General features: G+C 43.3%; 1 protein-coding gene across 12 annotated transcripts in view; it reads left to right on the top strand.

The window, feature by feature from the left end:
• Positions 1-165: 165 nt before the first annotated feature.
• Positions 166-18,008, top strand: part of scrib (scribble planar cell polarity protein) — a 34,549-nt gene continuing 16,706 nt past the window's right edge. For 7 of the 12 annotated variants that reach the window (XM_077623991.1, XM_077623997.1, XM_077623998.1 and 4 more), the window contains exons 1-18: positions 167-1,021; positions 8,735-8,852; positions 9,175-9,253; positions 9,531-9,620; positions 9,727-9,783; positions 10,114-10,177; positions 10,601-10,675; positions 10,750-10,894; positions 11,021-11,139; positions 11,652-11,851; positions 11,917-12,083; positions 12,583-12,710; positions 12,787-12,900; positions 13,066-13,251; positions 13,803-14,177; positions 14,977-15,039; positions 17,594-17,683; positions 17,769-17,846. In XM_077623991.1, coding sequence (XP_077480117.1) covers positions 863-1,021; positions 8,735-8,852; positions 9,175-9,253; positions 9,531-9,620; positions 9,727-9,783; positions 10,114-10,177; positions 10,601-10,675; positions 10,750-10,894; positions 11,021-11,139; positions 11,652-11,851; positions 11,917-12,083; positions 12,583-12,710; positions 12,787-12,900; positions 13,066-13,251; positions 13,803-14,177; positions 14,977-15,039; positions 17,594-17,683; positions 17,769-17,846 — 2,307 coding nt within the window. In that variant the 5' untranslated portion in view covers positions 167-862. Of the gene's footprint in view, positions 1,022-8,734; positions 8,853-9,174; positions 9,254-9,530; positions 9,621-9,726; positions 9,784-10,113; positions 10,178-10,600; positions 10,676-10,749; positions 10,895-11,020; positions 11,140-11,651; positions 11,852-11,916; positions 12,084-12,582; positions 12,711-12,786; positions 12,901-13,065; positions 13,252-13,802; positions 14,178-14,976; positions 15,040-17,593; positions 17,684-17,768; positions 17,847-18,008 lie in introns of all 12 variants that reach the window. The other 5 variants (XM_077624001.1, XM_077624000.1, XM_077623990.1 and 2 more) reach the window with 4 other exon arrangements.

The raw sequence follows: 18,008 nt of genomic DNA, 5'->3' as shown, positions 1-18,008 counted from the left end.
GTACGTATTTTAAATGAGCATTTTACGTACAGTTCTTGAACGCACCACTGCAGCCATCATGATGCAAACTATCCCTCGGCCATCTAGATGGCGCCATACAATCAAGGCCAAGCGACAATGTCGCGTCAGGGGGGGCCGGAACGCGGCTGTCCTATGGCCGCAAACGCAGCCCAACCCCCCCGTACACCAAACCGGCCTGTCTCGGGCGCAACAGTAGCGGAGGAAACACCGCGCGCCCGTACGTTAGGAGACCCTTAACGCACCCTTGTCCAATTTCAACCGCCAAAACTCGACGCGTTTACTTTTCTCGCGGCGTAGGGTTTTTTTCCCACGGAAGTCGTCGACATTTTTTTCCACGCATCTTCTGCGGCACTTGTGGAAGCTAACGACTGCTACAAGCTAGGCACAATAGACGCTAGCCGATGGAGGCTCCGCGTAAGTAGCTCCCCATCAACCCGAGCCGGCGAGGGGTGCCTAAAGACCCCCATGGACACCCAGTGGAACCTTCCTTGACTCGGTTCGCGCCACACGCGGACACGGCGGCGACGGCGGTTCTCTTGACGCCGCCTGACACGCGTATTTTCCGGGGCTGAGAGACGAGGATGGCGGCACCAGCTAACTTCGAGACAAACAGTCGGCGTCAAGTGAGATTCTCTACAAATTGCTCTGTTTTATTCACGTAAAACCGAGTGGAGAGACGCCAATATTCCTCCTGACACTGGCTGGGGGATTATTTTTTTAATTGGATTTTACGACGCCGGTCCTAGAGCGTAGCTAGCCCGGCTAACCATCCACCGTCCGGCCGATGCGGAGCCTCCAGTGACAACCCAACCCAGGGGGAACCCTTTCCTCCCTCCCCGACATGCTGAAGTGTATCCCGCTGTGGCGATGCAACCGCCACGTCGAGTCGGTGGACAAGCGGCACTGCAACCTCCAGGCGGTCCCCGACGAGGTATTCCGATACAGCCGCAGCCTGGAAGAGCTCCTGCTTGATGCCAACCAACTCAAGGAGCTGCCCAAGGTAAGTCTTGATATCTCGATACTCGGATGTTATTCCATTATTCGGGGGGATAAATGGCAACAAATGTGTCAAAAGGTCCCCAGATAGCTAATATTGTATTATAACTGATGTTCATGTGCTTAAAATGGGTATATACGTTAAAATATGAACTAACTGAATTGGCTTTAGACATTGCTAGTAGTCATTTGTTATTGATGTTTTGTAATTGAGGGATTGGCCAGTATTTTTTCTATTCTCTCTCTGTTGAAATGTCTAAGTAATACTAATACGTTCCCAAAGTATATCGTCAAATCTTGAAAATCAGCTGACCCGGCCGGAATTGGACGCACATGCAAAAACCTGTGATCGGGACATCCCCGCTGAAAGGTTCACCAAAGTTTGTCATTGACGGTGTAATATGGTTTAATAAGATGCATCAAATGTTTACGGTCAAACTGGTTATAAACTTCTAAGGAAGGGATGAATGGAAAAACAGATTGTTGAAACCAAACGCTATTCTGGAATCATGTCAAAAGTTTTATGTCTATCTTACTAACAGAAGTACAAATGTATTGAGGAATAGAAAAAAATATAATAACAAAAAAATATCATTTAATAGCACACAATTATATAGAAACACAACAGTAGACCAAAAATGTCGATGTCAACTAGAGTAATAGTAGAATAACATTTGTTACATAAAACGCATACTACAATGGTTCCTTGTACTACAAGTTTTTTGCCTGTACTTAATCTGCAAGTACATGTACTCGCGTTTAAGTACGTAAGTACGTTAGGCGTGTAAGAGTGACATTTCCAAGCCTAGCGACCCCGCCAGCATGTCAATAGCATAACTTAACTCGCCTATTTCATTATTCATAGACTTTTTCTTCAAGTATGACATCATTTGAAGGGGCCAAGTGTACCCCAAAGTCCTCAGTTGGTTAATTAGCCATGACCAGTATGCTCGTCATCGACATAGAAGGGGCGACTTCTTATTGTTAGCGCTTTAGCCGAGTGAACAGATGGAGATTTAGACATCCGGAGAGTTCCAGTCATTGTCGGCATTCGACCCCCCCCTCCGTCGGACCCCCAGAAATCCCGGCTTATGCCTCAGTATTAATCGAACACCATTGGCTGCCATTCGCGGCGGTACACGTCCAATCTATTTTGACTGGGAGGGCTGAATGTGTAGTACCTAAGTACATGTACTTGCGTGTACTTCACGAGAGGTACGTGTACTTGTGTGTACTTGGAGTACAGGTATGTGTACTTGTGTGTATGTCTACTACAGATTTGTGCACTTGTGTGTACTTGTACTAAAGGTAGGTGTACGTGTAATAGAAGTAAGTGTACTTGCGTGTAATTGTAATACAGGTAAGTGTACTTTTGTGTACTTGCATCTACTTGTACTATAGGTATGTGTATGTATTCGATATTCAGGTACGTGTATTTATGTGTATTTGATATTCAGGTATGTATATTTATGTATATTTGATATTCAGGTACGTGTATTTATGTGTATTTGATATTCAGGTACGTGTATTTATGTGTATTTGATATTCAGGTACGTGTATTTATGTGTATTTGATATTCAGGTACGTGTATTTATGTGTATTTGATATTCAGGTACGTGTATTTATGGGTATTTGTAATACAGATTAGTGTACATGTGTGGACTTGTACTAGAGGTAGGTGTACTTATAATACAGGTAAATATACTTGCGTGTACTTTGACTAGAGGCATGTGTACTTGCGTCTACTTTGACTAGAGGCATGTGTACTTGCGTGTACTTTTAATACAAGTACTGTGTAGTTGAAAAGTTTTAAACTCATTGGCTGCCTTTGACGGTGAATCCCAGTCAAAGTGGATTGGACGTCTACTGCCGTCAATGGCAGCCAATGAGTTGATAAAGAAAGTGTAAAAATAGTAGTACAAAATCATATTTATTTCGCCATAACAAATGTCCGGTGGCCCGCCAAAGCGCCAGATCGACGATAGCTTTGCGGCGGAATATCGTTTCCGGATCTGTCCATACTTTTGACAAGCCGTGTTTACAAGGCTATCATTGGATAATAACAGTGTGGGAACCTGTTGAGCAGAATCTCACAGGGACACACCCACCAGGAATTTCTTTGGCCATTCAACAATGGAGAAAACCCAAATATAAACAACTTACACAGAGTAGTATTGAACTGTAGTATTTTGTTTTATACGAGCAAATGCCGCCGTCGTCTTTTCAGAACCGAACGCCTCGCTCCGTTCGAGCCGTGACATTTGATATGACCGGGAGGTCGTCGTTGGGGGGTAACGGGGTTGCTTGTGAATGGACTCCTTTGTAACTTGTCACGAGACTGGAGAATAAGATCACTGACGCTTCCTCGACGGGGTCTTTGACAGAGAGCTTTCTTATTGGCTTGCCAATCAGGGCAAATTTGTCGGAAATTCGGGGAAACTTTCCCAACTGTTGAATTGAATTGTTCACCTGTCATTGCAGGGGAGTTGAGGTCACTTCCTGTTGAGTTGGGGTCATTCCTGGTGCATTTAGGGGGGGAGTGGGGTCATTTTTAGGGTTTGTTGGTAGTTTGGTGCGATTATATTGATATATGTGTGGTTTATCTTGTCTCTTATTTTGGAATACTTGGATTTTCTGCTTTACTGGAGTAATAACGATCCTGCTAGGGTCATTGTTTTGGGCTAACCTACACGTTCCGGGTGGGAATTCGTCAGTACCGTAGCGAAAGTCCTTAATCAGCTGTGTCATTTAGGAATGCGGAGCGTCGGTCGGACATGTTAGCGTAACCCCAGCCGGCGCAAAGATATCCAAAGCGCCCCATCGAGGGATCCCACCGCATTCAGCAGGTTCTTTTGTCTGAGCCCGATGACCAGCTGGTCCTACTTCCTGCCTGCCTGCCTGCCTGCCTGCCACTGTCCTTCCCCCTTCCCCCCATCCCCAATCTGCTGTGGGAGAGCGTTTGTGGGCTATAATTTATTCGAAGGAAGGATTAACAGGAGGTGAAGAAGTTTGGGGGCGGGGGTTAATTGTCTTTTCCATACCGGAGGAAGTGATCGCCCAGTTCTTAGGATCAGATGTTCTAGGACTATTGATAGTTTTGGTTCTGGTTTTTGTAAGGCATTTAGTTCTAACAATCCAGTTGAATGGAATTAACATAATTTTAATTTTAATGTCTGAATTGTTAGCATTCCAAGACTCACGAGAAAATACAACATTTTCCGGAAAAGTCAAAAATGACATCATGAAAGTCGCAGTTTTTCAAAAGTCTTACTATATAGTCCATTGAATTTGTCCTAAAAATGGGAGACAGGACCCCCCAAAAACTCTCATTGAACAGCACTTAAGTCCAAGCATACATCGATCTGGACCACACCTCAATTTGTGTTAAGATTCAATTGTACGAAGCGTTTACAGCCGTCAACGATCGCATCCAGGCAGCACATTGAGCCATCTGTCGTCCCCAGGCGCTAGCCCCGCTAGCCCGCGACAAGGGTAAACACGGAAGCAAAACTCCAGTGAATAATTAATGGCCGCGCCATCGCCACGGCAGCTGTTTGCCATTGGGGAGAGTCGCCCAAATATCTGTCGGATGGCAAATCTACCGCGCGCAAACCTAAGCTAACGCCGGCGGCTAACGACAAGCTCAAAGGCTGACAGACGACCGGCTTATCAAGTCACTAGCCAGTGTGTACTTTATTTTATGGCCTTTTGATTCCGGAGTGGCTGGCGTTTACCAGGCTACTCATCGCAAATGATTTATTAGCTCGGATGCTAGGAGTCGAGTATAGTTCGATAGGCGTCCGATAGGTTGCTAGCAAAATCCCACTTTAGAATAAGGTCTATGTAATTAGCTCCCGTTGGCGGTAATTGTAACTTCTTACTCGCGATAAGGTGGTTATCGATGCATTCAAAGGGCGGAGTCACCCTCAGAAATTCCGATTGTTGACTCTTTTTGTTTTGGGAGCGTCCCCATCCACAGGAAGTGGGAATAATCAAGTCGTGGTTGGAATGCCCTGTTTTTGCGCCACCGTTTCAGTGGTTTTAGTGTACGATAGGTGTGTACACAGAACTTAAATATCTCCATTTTGACATTTTTAATGATCATTTTTAAGATACAAAACAAACTGGAAAAAAAATGTAAATATTAGTTTTTACACTGCAAGAGTAAATATTTGTTTTATTAGATTACATTAGGTTAGATGAGATAACTATTCATCACGTGTTCCGGAAATTCACTGTCGTAGTAGCAAGCGGGTGAGAATACAGACACAGGAAAAGACATTTTAGACATAGATAAATAGGTTAAAAAATTAAATGAATGAAACCTTTGTTGCTATTAAGGAAGTAGAGCAAGTGTTGCACAAATATTACCGCTGCAAACATCAAAGCTGAGGCCCGCCGGCCAGATCCGCTTCGCTACATGATTTTTTTTTTATTTTTTTGGTCTGTAATAAAGCAAACATAGCAAGTAATGTCAGATTATATTTTCCCCATTGCTGTGCCATATGGAACAAGATCTATCTGGACAGGGGCCATTTTATATCATGATATCTTTAAATTGACATTAAATTAATAGGTGAGACATAGCAAACGCATCAATTAGTGCTGCAACCTAAAACTTTTCAATGTCAACCAAAGCAGCACAGTGGCATATGTACTTTATATATAATTATCTATTAATACTTGTCATGAGTTAGTTTTGACTTTTTCAGCCTGCTGAATATCAAGTTTGAACTAGAAAATGCAATTTTGGGAAAATTTGGGATGCTAGCTTAGCTGTAATGGGGTTATTTGCTGTTCATTTTGAGGTATTTTGAGCTGAGGGTTTTCTATTAAGAAAAGCCGCCAATGCTGTGCAACACAGTTTTGCGTATTTACAAAAACTAGCAAGTCGTGTTGGATTAGTCACATTAAATCACAACATTTTATAGTCAGTTTAACTGCAACTACGTTAGCAATATAAAAAGTAATAGCCTGGATTTTCTCCGACACGCTAGCCCACTTTTCCCACATTCATCACTTCCAAAACATACACGAGAAAACGCACGATGGGCAAATTCTCCTGGTGATCCTGTTTGAGTCGGCTGAAAAACAATGCTTAACTTCATTCAAAATAGCGTCCAAGGGCTGCGCGTAGGAGTGCGGCACGTGTGTGTGTGTGTCTTGTGTGTGTGTTACGGGTAAGTTCAAGTGTGCGAGGGTTGGAGTGGGCGGTGCGGGATAAACTCCCGGAGATTCCAGGCATGCCTGCGTCAAGTGGCGCTGTGCAAACATAACCGCGCTGAGCTAATTACACTGGGAACAAACATATACGTTGCGATTACTAGCAATAGCAATACTTTTGATCAAATTGGGGGTAAAAAGACATTTTTTTAACAAGCTTTGGGGTGCTAAATATGCAATTTGGATGTCCCTAATGACTACTCATGACTTTTGCTATCTGACACAGCTAGCGTTTTAGAAATAGAGCAGCTAATCCGCCGACGTCGCCGAACCGGTGGGCTCGTCGCCGATCGGGTGACTCGGAAACACCCGCAAAGAATCCGCCAAGGCCGCTTTTTGGGACACGGCTGCGGATTTGCAAAGCAAAAGACATTCAAAGCAGCTGCCGTGCCTTTGAATTTGAACTTTGCGCAGACAGTGGCAGCACTAAGTTTATTTATTAATTTTTTTGGCCAGTGTTCACCTTACCTGGAACACTTATGCAAGGCGATCAATAGTGTATGACTGACTACTTTTACAGGAGAAGTAAGAAGGAGTCTAGAACAAAATGGATGCTTCTTCTAATTGAACTGGAGGTCAAAGTTCACGCTAGTTTAACGGTGAGCGGCTTAAGCTTTTTTGTTGTTGTTTAAACCGCCCCAGTGGTCTTTTTTTATTAATGATCCACTCCTTTCAACAATTGCCCTTGTTCTCAAGTCCCCAATCCCTCCATTTTTAGCCGTGGCGCTGCCCTTTCAGACAAAGGAGGACTCCCCCCGGACAAGAGGGGCGACCGGTCAGGGAAGGCCGGCTTGGGACTGACGATTGGCTTTTGTATCTCGGTGGAGGGAAGCTGGAGAGGCGGGGCTAATAGTCGTATGGATTCAACTATAAGTTTTCATTTTTTTTGCAAATTCCAACATGGAAATTAGCGCTTTTACTTCCTGTAAACTGTTTCTGGCCAAGTTTTCTTAACCAATCACAATTGGATGATCCACTCTGACCAAGTTATCCAGTCAGCCATGTCCCTGTGAAGTGTAGCAGCCCGTTTTTAAGAAACACGACCGCCTTCCCTCCTCCTCCCGCTGCCGCATTGTTGTTTTCGGCGTGCGTCGCTAGGCTGCATCACCATGGAACGCTTGGCGGCGGACCGTCGGGGAGGGGCCGGCGGGCGCGCGCCGGGATTTGGTGCCTCCGCGATATGGGAATCTGGATTTGACATTTACGTCCCCCGTTTTTGTTAGGTCTTCCTTTTTAGGATGACATTTTCCTGCTTTGTTTTATTGATCGATTCGAGAGTAAAAGTTTGTTTTGAAAGTGCTGTATTTAGTTGTATGGATTTTGGGAGAGTACACTGCCCACTGGTGGCGACAGTGAACATGACCTCATAGAAATCAACTGAAATGTCACAAATCCAGCTTCTTTTACCATTTTTCTTTGTTTTGATTCATTTCCGCCTCGTATTTACTTCCCCAAAGCCTTCCAGTTGCAGTGAAAGGCCACGTTTGTGCATGAGCGAGAGGTTATAATATGATTAACCCCCCTAAATGACATGATAATGATATCAAGAGTGGAGGAATGCATTGGAAAGCTGTTTTTCAATTTTCTTTTATTAGATTGCTGGATTGGTTCCGCACAAATTCCTATGTTTTGCTGGGAAAATTCAGCTCAACGCTAATGTTTAGCGCTTTGACGACTCGGATTCCCATCCCCGTCACCCGAGACCGCGGCAAATACTCGGTCCACGCCCAGATCGGTCCCGAGCTCAGGTGTTAGAAATGTCAATTGTGCTGTTTTTCCCAATAGCTCAATGCTATCACTTGTAATCTTATTTTATCTGACCCGACAAACTAACATTTGTTGAAAATGAGATTCAGCAGTTTCCGCCAAATTCCCCGCTGTCGTCCCGTTTAATTTCAACCGACAGCCAGACGCCGAGCTCATCGTCAAGGAATAACGATTCCGTACAAATTCCCAGCGCGGGTTTGCCAAGAATTGCGCTTTGGCGTCCTCCGAGGGCAAACAGTGGGTCCTCTGTGGATGCCACTCAAAAGAGGCTCGACGGCGACGCGGTCGCGGTCTGTTCAGATGAATGAAGCACATCCGAGCATTGGGCTCTCCAGCTAATACACTCTCTGTTCCCATCCAAAAGCGCCTTTTGTCTGTCTAGCAAGACCACAAAGCGTTTCAGAGTCCTCGGAAGGAGCTCTCAAATTCTCGCTTACTTTGTAAGACATTGACTCAAATTGCTACTTCTTCGTTATCCGTCTGGAGTTTGGTCGTTGTATTTTATATATACGTTGTCACTCTTTACTTTTGCTTGTAATACTGATATTAATCTAAAAAAAACGAACTTTTGTTGTACTGACTCAACAATTTTGCTTTGTATTGCCCTGAAATTGAGAGCTTAGCCGAACAGGAAATGACCCCAAACATACTGTATATCCTGAACATTTTTTTTTCCTTTATTGTTGTCATTGTCTGAACTTTCTATCCAATACGTCGTCCTCCACAGCCTTTCTTCAGACTACTGAACCTCCGGAAACTGGGGCTGAGCGACAATGAGATCCAAAGACTTCCCCCCGAAGTGGCCAACTTCATGCAGCTGGTGGAGTTGGACATATCCAGAAACGGTACATTTCAACTTTTCTTTATTGACATACCTTTTGCGTAAATAGTGTTTGTGCGTTTATGACGAAGCATGGTTAGCACCTATGTCCCAATATGGCGATAGTGGGTGTTTATGTGAAGATAGCTAGCTAGCTAGCGTCCGCTAGTGTCCACTCGCCACAAATCAGGCCACTTTCTGACCAACCAAAAAGAAAAAAAAGTTCTTATCTCAAGGTTTCACTGTCATCGCTCTATTTTTCATTCCCGCTTCGGAGCATCTGGTTGCGTTTAGGAGCCACTTGAAACGATATGCTCTCCCAACATATCTGCTTTATTCTCTCCCAGACATTCCCGAAATCCCCGAGAGCATCAAATTTTGCCGCGCTTTGGAGATCGCCGACTTCAGCGGAAACCCCCTTTCCAGGTAGGCCTCCCCCCGCCGCGCCAAAACGACGCTCCCGTCGTTGATGAGATTAGCGCTACATTTTACGCACGCACCCGAATGCACCGTCTAGCACTCGATAGTGACTGTGCATTTTTTTCCTCACAGAAAATAAGTGAGGTTTAAAAGCTATGCATTAAGGCAGCAAAGTGTGTGCTAACATCATTAGCTCATCGTCTATTAGCGGCTAGCGAGCTGAAGACAGTCCCTCTGGTAATATATTATTTATTTTCTTGTTTTTCATTTGTTTGCGCCACAGATTGCCGGAAGGCTTCACGCAGCTGCGAGCGTTAGCGCACTTGGCGCTCAACGAGGTGTCGTTGCAGACTCTGCCTGGCGACATTGGAAAGTATGACGTTTAAGTTCTCCATTTTTGGTTCAATTTTTATGCTAACGAGATTTTCTAGAGGGATTCATTGTTGTTTTTTTATAACCTTTTTGCACTCTTTTCACAGTTTGGCTAACCTAGTGACATTGGAGCTACGGGAGAACTTGCTAAAATGTTTGCCAACGTAAGTGTATCTTTTATTTTACGCAGTTTATTTCCTTAATGTTGCCTTTGTGAGTTGGAGAAAAAAAAGGAGAACGTTATTCGTAATGATAGCTATTGTGTGTTTGTTGTTTTTTGTTGTTGTTTTTTCATGTGCCTTAAAGTGTTGTTGTGCTAGCTTATTGCTCAGAGGAATTAGCATCGGTGTACAGTGTACTGTTAGCATAAATGGCAATTGGATTACAATGATGTAACAAATTGTCTCATAACATAACTTTACACACCATTCATTAGACACACCTGCTATCTTAGCTTAGCCTAATGTGCTAACTTTTCATTGACTGTTTTTCAGGTCGCTATCTTTCCTGGTCAAACTGGAACAGCTGGACCTGGGCAGCAACGAACTGGAAGTGCTGGTAATTGACATGCAAATGATTGTTGAGTTTGTAGACAAGTTGAATTTATTTCCAAATGAAATTTGCGCATACGCTTAGACTTGTTTGCTAACATCTGTCGCGTTCTTCAAAGTTTTTCTTTGGAACTTGAATTCGGCAAGTTCTGATAATGAGGCAAGTGTAAACAAAACAAAAACTCATGACTACGCGGGTGGGGCTTGAACAAATAGGTGACATCACGTTAAAACCGAAGGCTGTGTTTCTGGAATAATATTTTCTCCCCTCTTACATGAAATCACAAAGGAAAAATAGATAGAAATGTACGCATGTGTTTTTCCCTTTGTCGATTTTTTGGCAATAAATTAATTCTTTTTTTCCCAGCCAGCCCAAAATCGTACGGTAACAAAAACACTCTCTCTATGGTCATCTTTCTTGTATTCCTAGCCGGACACGCTGGGCGCACTGCCCAATCTGAGGGAGCTTTGGCTGGACCGGAACCAGTTGTCGTCGTTACCACCGGCGAGTGCAATTCTATATTTTCTTTTTTTCCGTCCACGTCCGCTTTCTAACTAAATGTCGTTTTTATTTTTCAGGAGCTTGGGAACCTCCGCAAGCTGGTTTGCCTGGACGTGTCCGAGAATCGGCTGGAGGAGCTTCCGTCCGAGCTGGACGGCCTCCTGGCTCTCACCGACCTGCTGCTCACTCAGAATCTGCTGGAGGTGGTTCCAGACAGCATAGGTGACCCATAAAAGAATAAAAACAGCTACAAAATTTACTATTAATGGAAGGGAGTTTGTTTTTGTTGCCTGCACTGCCCTCTAGTGTACAAATGAGGTAATTACAGCTCCGTATTTTTCCCTGCAGGTTGTTTGAAGCAACTTTCCATCCTCAAGGTGGACCAGAACCGACTGACCCACCTGACTGATTCCATCGGAGATTGTGAAAACCTGACCGAGCTCATCTTGACCGAAAACCTCCTCCAGGTAATATTTTTATGTAATGTATTTAAAAGATAAATATTCTTTCATTCAGAAACACCCTGAATTGGTTGCCAGACATTTCTGGGAAATTATACATATTTCTAATTCAGATAAAAAAAAAAAAATATATAGAATATGTAATTTAAATTGAAATAAAAATCAATATATATATATATATATATATATATATTTTTTAATTATTCAATTTATTTTGAATTCTTTAAAATTTTAAATTAGTTCATTTAACTTCATTTTTTTTAAAGAAACAAAGAATATGTAATGTTTAAATTGGAATAAAATAAAGAATTTATTTTAATTTTTTTAAATTATTAAATTCATTTTAAATTTTTCCACTTTTTTCTTCCCTTGTGTTTTTTATTGTATATTTACATGTGGCTATCTGAGTATTGGTGAATTCAAGTGATGGCATCCCTAATGCAAAGTGGCCTTGAGATATGAGTTGTCATTATAATTATTATTTTTTTGATGGATTGGCCCTCTACTTTTTCCCCAAGACGCTTCCTCGCTCGCTGGGCAAGCTGAAGAAACTGACCAACTTGAACGTGGACCGCAACCGTCTGAGCGCGGTGCCCAAAGAGCTGGGTTCCTGCGCCAGCCTCAACGTGCTCTCGCTACGGGACAACCGCCTGGGCAAGCTGCCCGCCGAGCTCGCCGACGCCACCGAGCTGCACGTGCTGGACGTGGCCGGGAACAGGTAACGGGAAAAAAAAATCCCCCAAATCCTTCTTCCTTCATTTGTGACTCCTATTTTTTTTCTAGATTACAAAACCTGCCTTTTGCCTTGACCAATCTGAACCTGAAGGCCATGTGGCTGGCGGAAAACCAGTCGCAGCCCATGCTCAAATTCCAAACCGAAGATGACGAACACACGGGAGAGAAAGTGTTGACTTGCTATCTGTTGCCGCAGCAGCCTTCTCCCAGCCTTGGTAAGAAAAAACAATACTTTGGTGTGTTTTATGTATTTTTCGAACAAGCCAAAGAGGGAAAAAAAACACTGGAGTCATTTTTAAATTCATCAGAAACTAAGAACAAACATTTTATATGTTAAAGTAATACAACAACAGGCTAAATTGGCTTCTGTTAACATATTAACAGTTTCTACGATGACTATAGACCCAAAAAATGTAACGGCGGTCAGAGGGAAAAACATAAATTGTATTAGAGCAAAAGTATTAAGTGTAGTCTAGAAAGTTCAGCAATTATTACCATAAAATGTTATTTTTCTGTTCATTTTTTAAAAAACTTTCACCCAGCGAGTGAAAATAAGAGAGTACTTTGTTTGCTATTCCAAAAATAATCAAATGTGAATACAATTTAAACCTATTCATTTTATTTTTAGTTTGTTTCAGGACAGTTTCTGTCAATTAAGTTGAAATTCCTGCTGGCTTCTTTTTTATTTGAACTTCCCTGTCGACTTTTCCGCAGAAAACCTGCTCCAGAACAGCGTGGACGACAGCTGGACAGACAGCAACCTGAACAGAGTCTCGGTCATCCAGTTCCAGGACGAAGCCAAGGACGAAGACGAGGACGACGAAGCCGCCGCCGAGCGCAGGGTGAGCCAGCGCCAAATCTCGCTACAAACGCACAGTCGCTACGTTCCGGCTAGCTAAACTGGCCGCGGGTGTTCAGGGTCTCCAACGCCGAGCCACGCCTCATCCCAGCGAGTTAAAAGTGATGAAAAAAGTCATCGAGGAGCGGCGGAACGAAGCCTCCGGACCCAAGGACGACCAGTCCGATGCGCAGGTAGCGTGAACGCTAACAAAAGGATATTTTCAAGCTCCACGGTAGTTTGCTTCTAGAAATATTTTGCCTCGTTTTTGACGATAACGTTAGCACATTAGCTAAAGTGTTGACGAGACCACAAGCGGCAATAAACTTAGCGTTTCTCACTCTGCGGTGTGATTTTAGGAGAAACGACTCAGCGACCTGTCCAATCAGAGCCAGGACTCGCAGGCTTCCGACGCAACGCTGTCAGCTACCTCCCACGAAGAGCGGCGAGAGGTCGCCGTGGCGTCCCAGCGAGAGGACCTCGTAGACGGGCACTCCAATCAGGAGGAGGAGGACTTGGATGAGATGGAGGTGGAGTACATTGAGGTAATTGTAGTCAGCCGGATTTCAACTTGGTGCTCTACTTGGCATTTTCTACAATTTTCTTTTAGACTCAGCAGTAGAATATGAATCAGTTGGAATCAAAATGACAGTTTTATGAATTTGTAATTGTTGGAATTTTGCTTTAAAATGTTCTATGCTCAAATTTCCAATGTTAATGAATTCTTCAAAATTTATTTTTTCTTTACTTTAAAGGGTATGTTTTATTTCCTTATTTTGTTTTCCACATACAGATGCTCAAAACAATTCCTAAATTGAGTTTTTTCCCTTTAAACCTGCCTGAGACATAAAAAAATGTCACATACAGGGGAGGAAGAGGGAAAACATGAAGGTAGAAGTGGTAAAAAAATATTTTCTAAAAAAACAACTCCTCAAAACAATCCCTAAGTTTTTTCCCGTTTAAACCTGCCTGTGTCACATTTAAAAAAACAGTGACACACACAAGAAAACAAAAAAGGTAGAAGTGGTAGAAAAATATTTTCTAAATAAACCAACTGTGCGCAGAAGAAACCTCACACGTGTCCTATCTCCCCCAGCCCTCTGTCCACTTCGCCGAAGAACCCATCATCCGCGGCGGGGACGAGGACGGCGCGGAGGAAGACGGCGAGTATGACGACGAGGACGACGTGGGCAGGCCGGCCCTCCCCGCCGAGAAGCAGCGCCTGATCCGCAAGGACACACCGCACTACAAGAAGCACTTCAAGATCACCAAGCTGCCCAAACCCGAGACGGTGGCGGCGTTGCTGCAGGGCTTCGACGCCGACGGCTCGACCTCACTTGCGCCCTCCGCCGAGGACCAAGCGGATGGGCCCGAGGAGGACCGGGGCGTGGCGACGCCTCGGTTGCGGCGGCGGACGGACGCCTCGGATTCGGACGACGGCCGTCATCACGTCAACTGCAGTCAAGTCAAGGTAGGAAGACGCTTGGAAACCGCGGCGGATCTTCTCATTGAACGAATACGATTTCTGCCCGAGCCACTTCGAACCCAATCTTTCGCTTTGCCACATCAGCACCACTAAACGTTTCACGTTAGAGGCCATTGCTTTTAATTAATGGCGGCATTATTATACGCTTTGTGTGTTGTGTGTTGAAACGCAAAGCTGAAATGGCTTTTTTGAGGGTATGGGGTGGGGCTTAAAATTTGTGTTTTGATTTAAAAATAATGGGGATTCATAGTGTGTGTGTGGCTCAGACCGACCAGAACACGGAGGGCAGAGAAATTTAGACCTAAAAATGATCTAAATTCAAATTTTTTGTTCATTACTGCCATTGACTGCAATAACTAGTAATATTTATTGATTCGTTTTGTATTTTAGTTTGTATTAAAAAGTAAATATTTCCAAAAATGCTAAACATTCTCCATTAAAAAACAAAAACAAAACACCAGATAACCATTATTTTACATTCAAATATTTTTCCCCACAAATATTTGATATCTTATAATAACTATCGCCATTTTATTTTCTTAATCATCACTGCCAATCCGGTTCTTTTTTTTCCTCATTTTATTTGATTTTTTTGTGCCTTCTTTCGTCCACGCTTTTGCTTTTTCCCCGTTCCCTCCATCTTGTGGTGTCCGTTCTGGTGCCAGCGTGCTTTGGCTTCTGAGTGGGGACGCTTACATTGTCATATTTTGGGGGCGGAGCAAGCACCAGCCTTTTTTGGGGGGGAGCCTGACTAATCCGCATGCTTGTCGCTGGTTCCTAACAGGGGGTGTCATTTGATCAAGTCAATAATCTACTGATTGAACCTGCTCGAATTGAGGAGGAAGAGGTCTGTACCTTTGCTTTCCCGTTTACTCTTTTTGTTGGCTCGCTTTTCACTCGCAAAAAATCCCCTTTTCCATCCTAACCGCCTCCCGTTTTGTCTGCCTCTGCCCTGCTATGCTCCTTTTCCTCACTTGTCCAATGTTTTGTTTTGGTTTCATTTTACACCATGAAAAAAAGAAAGGAACCGCCGGATGAATGAATTCTATGACTGGAATAGAATAGACATTTTTGGATATGTTTAATGGATTTTCAACGCCGCAGCATGGTTCTTTGTTTTGTTTTTCAGTTGTAGAATACATTTCTCTATACAGTGGTACCTCGACATACGATCTTAATCCGTTCCGGGACTGAGCTCGTATGACAAGTTTCTCGTAACTCGAGGTAAAGTTTCCCATTGAAATGAATGGGAAACAAATTAATTCGTTCCAACTATCTGAAGAAAACACCAAAAACAGGATATTGGATTGGAAAACATGTTTTATTTCTTATAATTCACCATCTATTAACAAAGTAATAAATAACGAGTGGTTTGATAGTAATAATGTGTTTAATAGGAGTAAAATTAGACACATTTCGCGGAGGGGAGAGAACAACACACACGGAGGCGGAGGGGGGGGGGGGGGGGGACTGTTCGGGGTGACTTTCTCCACGGCAACATTGCACTCTTAAACGAACAAACAAATTTAAATTAACTTGGATAACTAAAAAAACAGACACTCAACCTTTAATGTAACTTCAAACAAAACTAAATTCTAAATTAGTTGTAATCTTTTTTACCTTACTTAGTTCTACGGGTTGACACCACCTGGCCGCTCCGCGGAAGTCTTCAAAACAAACGCATCAAGCGTTGTTTGTTTTTGTCTACCCTTCAAAATATTTCGATAATGTCGAATACAAATGTCATCATAATACGATGATGCGCGACCACTTGCCAGTTTGTCAGGGTGAGTCTTTTCAATAAAATCCGAAACCTCTTGCCACTTCGCGAGCATGTTTTTGATATCTATTCCACCGCCTCCTCGCTACTAAGTTCCGGCAACAAATGTTCACGCTCCTGTAGGTCGATTAAATCCTGTCCGCCTGGGCATTTTTTCCAAAAAAGACCAGTTTCATCGCAGTTGAAAACTTGCTGGGGGGTGTAATTTTCCTGGGCGATAATCAAGGCAAATGTCTTAATAAATTCCACCGCAGCTTTCGAATTGCAACTCGCCGCTTCTCCGTGTCGGATTACAGAGTGTATTCCAGATCGTTTTTTAAATGTTTCGAACCAGCCATGACTCGCTTTAAATGTTTGTGAAGTTGTTGAAGGCTCTCCTTTCGTTGATATCATATCTATGTAAATTCGGCTGGCTTTTTCACAAATGGTAGACTCGGCCAGGCTATCTCCTGCTAATTGTTTATCTTTTATCCACAATAAAAGAAGGTTCTCCATCTCGTCGTGAATGTCACTGCGCCGGTGGGAAATGATAGATAGTCCTTTGGTCGGCCTCTTCTCCTTAATTGCGTCCCTCTGCTTAAGGATGGAGGATATGGTTGACGTATTCCTCTCGTATTGCCGAGCGAGCTCGGTAACACGTACCCCACGCTCATGTTTTTCAATTATTTCGCGTTTCATGTCCATTGTCAACGGTCGCCTTTTCTTAGCAAAACTTTGCCGATCCATTGTAATACGTATTGTTTACCTGGTATGTAAATGTAGACCAAGTGGGGGGAAAACGCGTGTGGAAATGCAAAGTCCGCCCACCAGTGCTCGTAGACATATTTTTTACACGAAAGAGATGCAAAAACAAAAAAATGCCATGGCGACCTGGCTTGGTCGCATAATGAAATTTTGACCGCATCACGGGCGAATTATTCGATCGAAATTTCCCCCGTAAGACGAGCATTCCGTATGACGAACGGTCGTATGACGAGGTACCACTGTACTTCTTTTTTAATTTTTTTTGAAAAGTCTTTTACATTTATGCATGGCTTGCGTACACGGTTGGGTTTTATAGCTGAGCTACTCACAAAAAAATGGGATATCAGGCTTTTCGGTGAAATTTCAGGCTGAACCTAACTTAGAACGGTTTAAGGGTCCTCTGACCCAAAATGGCCGCCAGTGACTTCCACCGTCAACTCCTAAAAACAAGCCAATTTTGACTTAGCAGCAGGATTGGACGTCTGCTCCTCATAAACTCATTTAAAATCATTCTAAAATTTGATAAGAAAACTGATTATATCCCCACATGATTATTTTTGTGAGTAGTTTATCCCAATTTTCATGGTTATGTACACAAATTGTAATTTAGGAGTTCTTCCAAACGGGTAAAAGTCTGGAGTCTAAAGGCAGCTTTTGGCTTTAGCAGCCCCCCAAAATGCAAAAAAGTGACATTTCATCCCATTAGAAGATCAACAAATAACCATCACTCACACTTTAGTGAATACCAAATCGAAAGTTAACACTGCAACACGACAATTGTAAATAAAGTAAAAGCTGGCAGCCATCTTTAGACTCCAGATCGGTTCCTTCCTTTTGACTCTAATCCCATTTTTGACTGGGCCTTCTCACCTGGCAGCACAATTTAACCATCTTGCGGCAAAGCGGAGGCCTGGGCATCAGCATCGCCGGCGGGAAAGGTTCCACGCCGTACAAGGGCGACGACGAGGTCGGGACGACCGCTCAGGGCGCTAAGTGACGGGGAGTACTCACTCATGGTGGATTTTTTTTATTCTGCTCCGTTTTCCCTGCAGGGGATCTTCATCTCAAGAGTTTCCGAAGACGGGCCGGCGGCGATAGCCGGAGTTAAAGTGGGAGATAAGCTTCTCCAGGTACAGGAAAAATTTATGGACTATAAATCACACTGTATCTTATAGTTTATAGGTTATTGTGCTTTTTTATTCTTTTGGCTAGTGCAATTTATAGTCCAAAAAGTATGGTAATTTGTGTGGTAGTTATTCCATACTTGCTTGAAAAATGTTAAATACATAATA

Source organism: Stigmatopora argus, chromosome 17 (assembly GCF_051989625.1).
Source record: "Stigmatopora argus isolate UIUO_Sarg chromosome 17, RoL_Sarg_1.0, whole genome shotgun sequence".
Classification (NCBI taxonomy): Eukaryota; Metazoa; Chordata; class Actinopteri; order Syngnathiformes; family Syngnathidae; genus Stigmatopora; species Stigmatopora argus.
The sequence above is the reverse complement of the archived record's forward strand: the minus strand, read 5'-3'. Positions and strand labels throughout refer to the sequence as shown.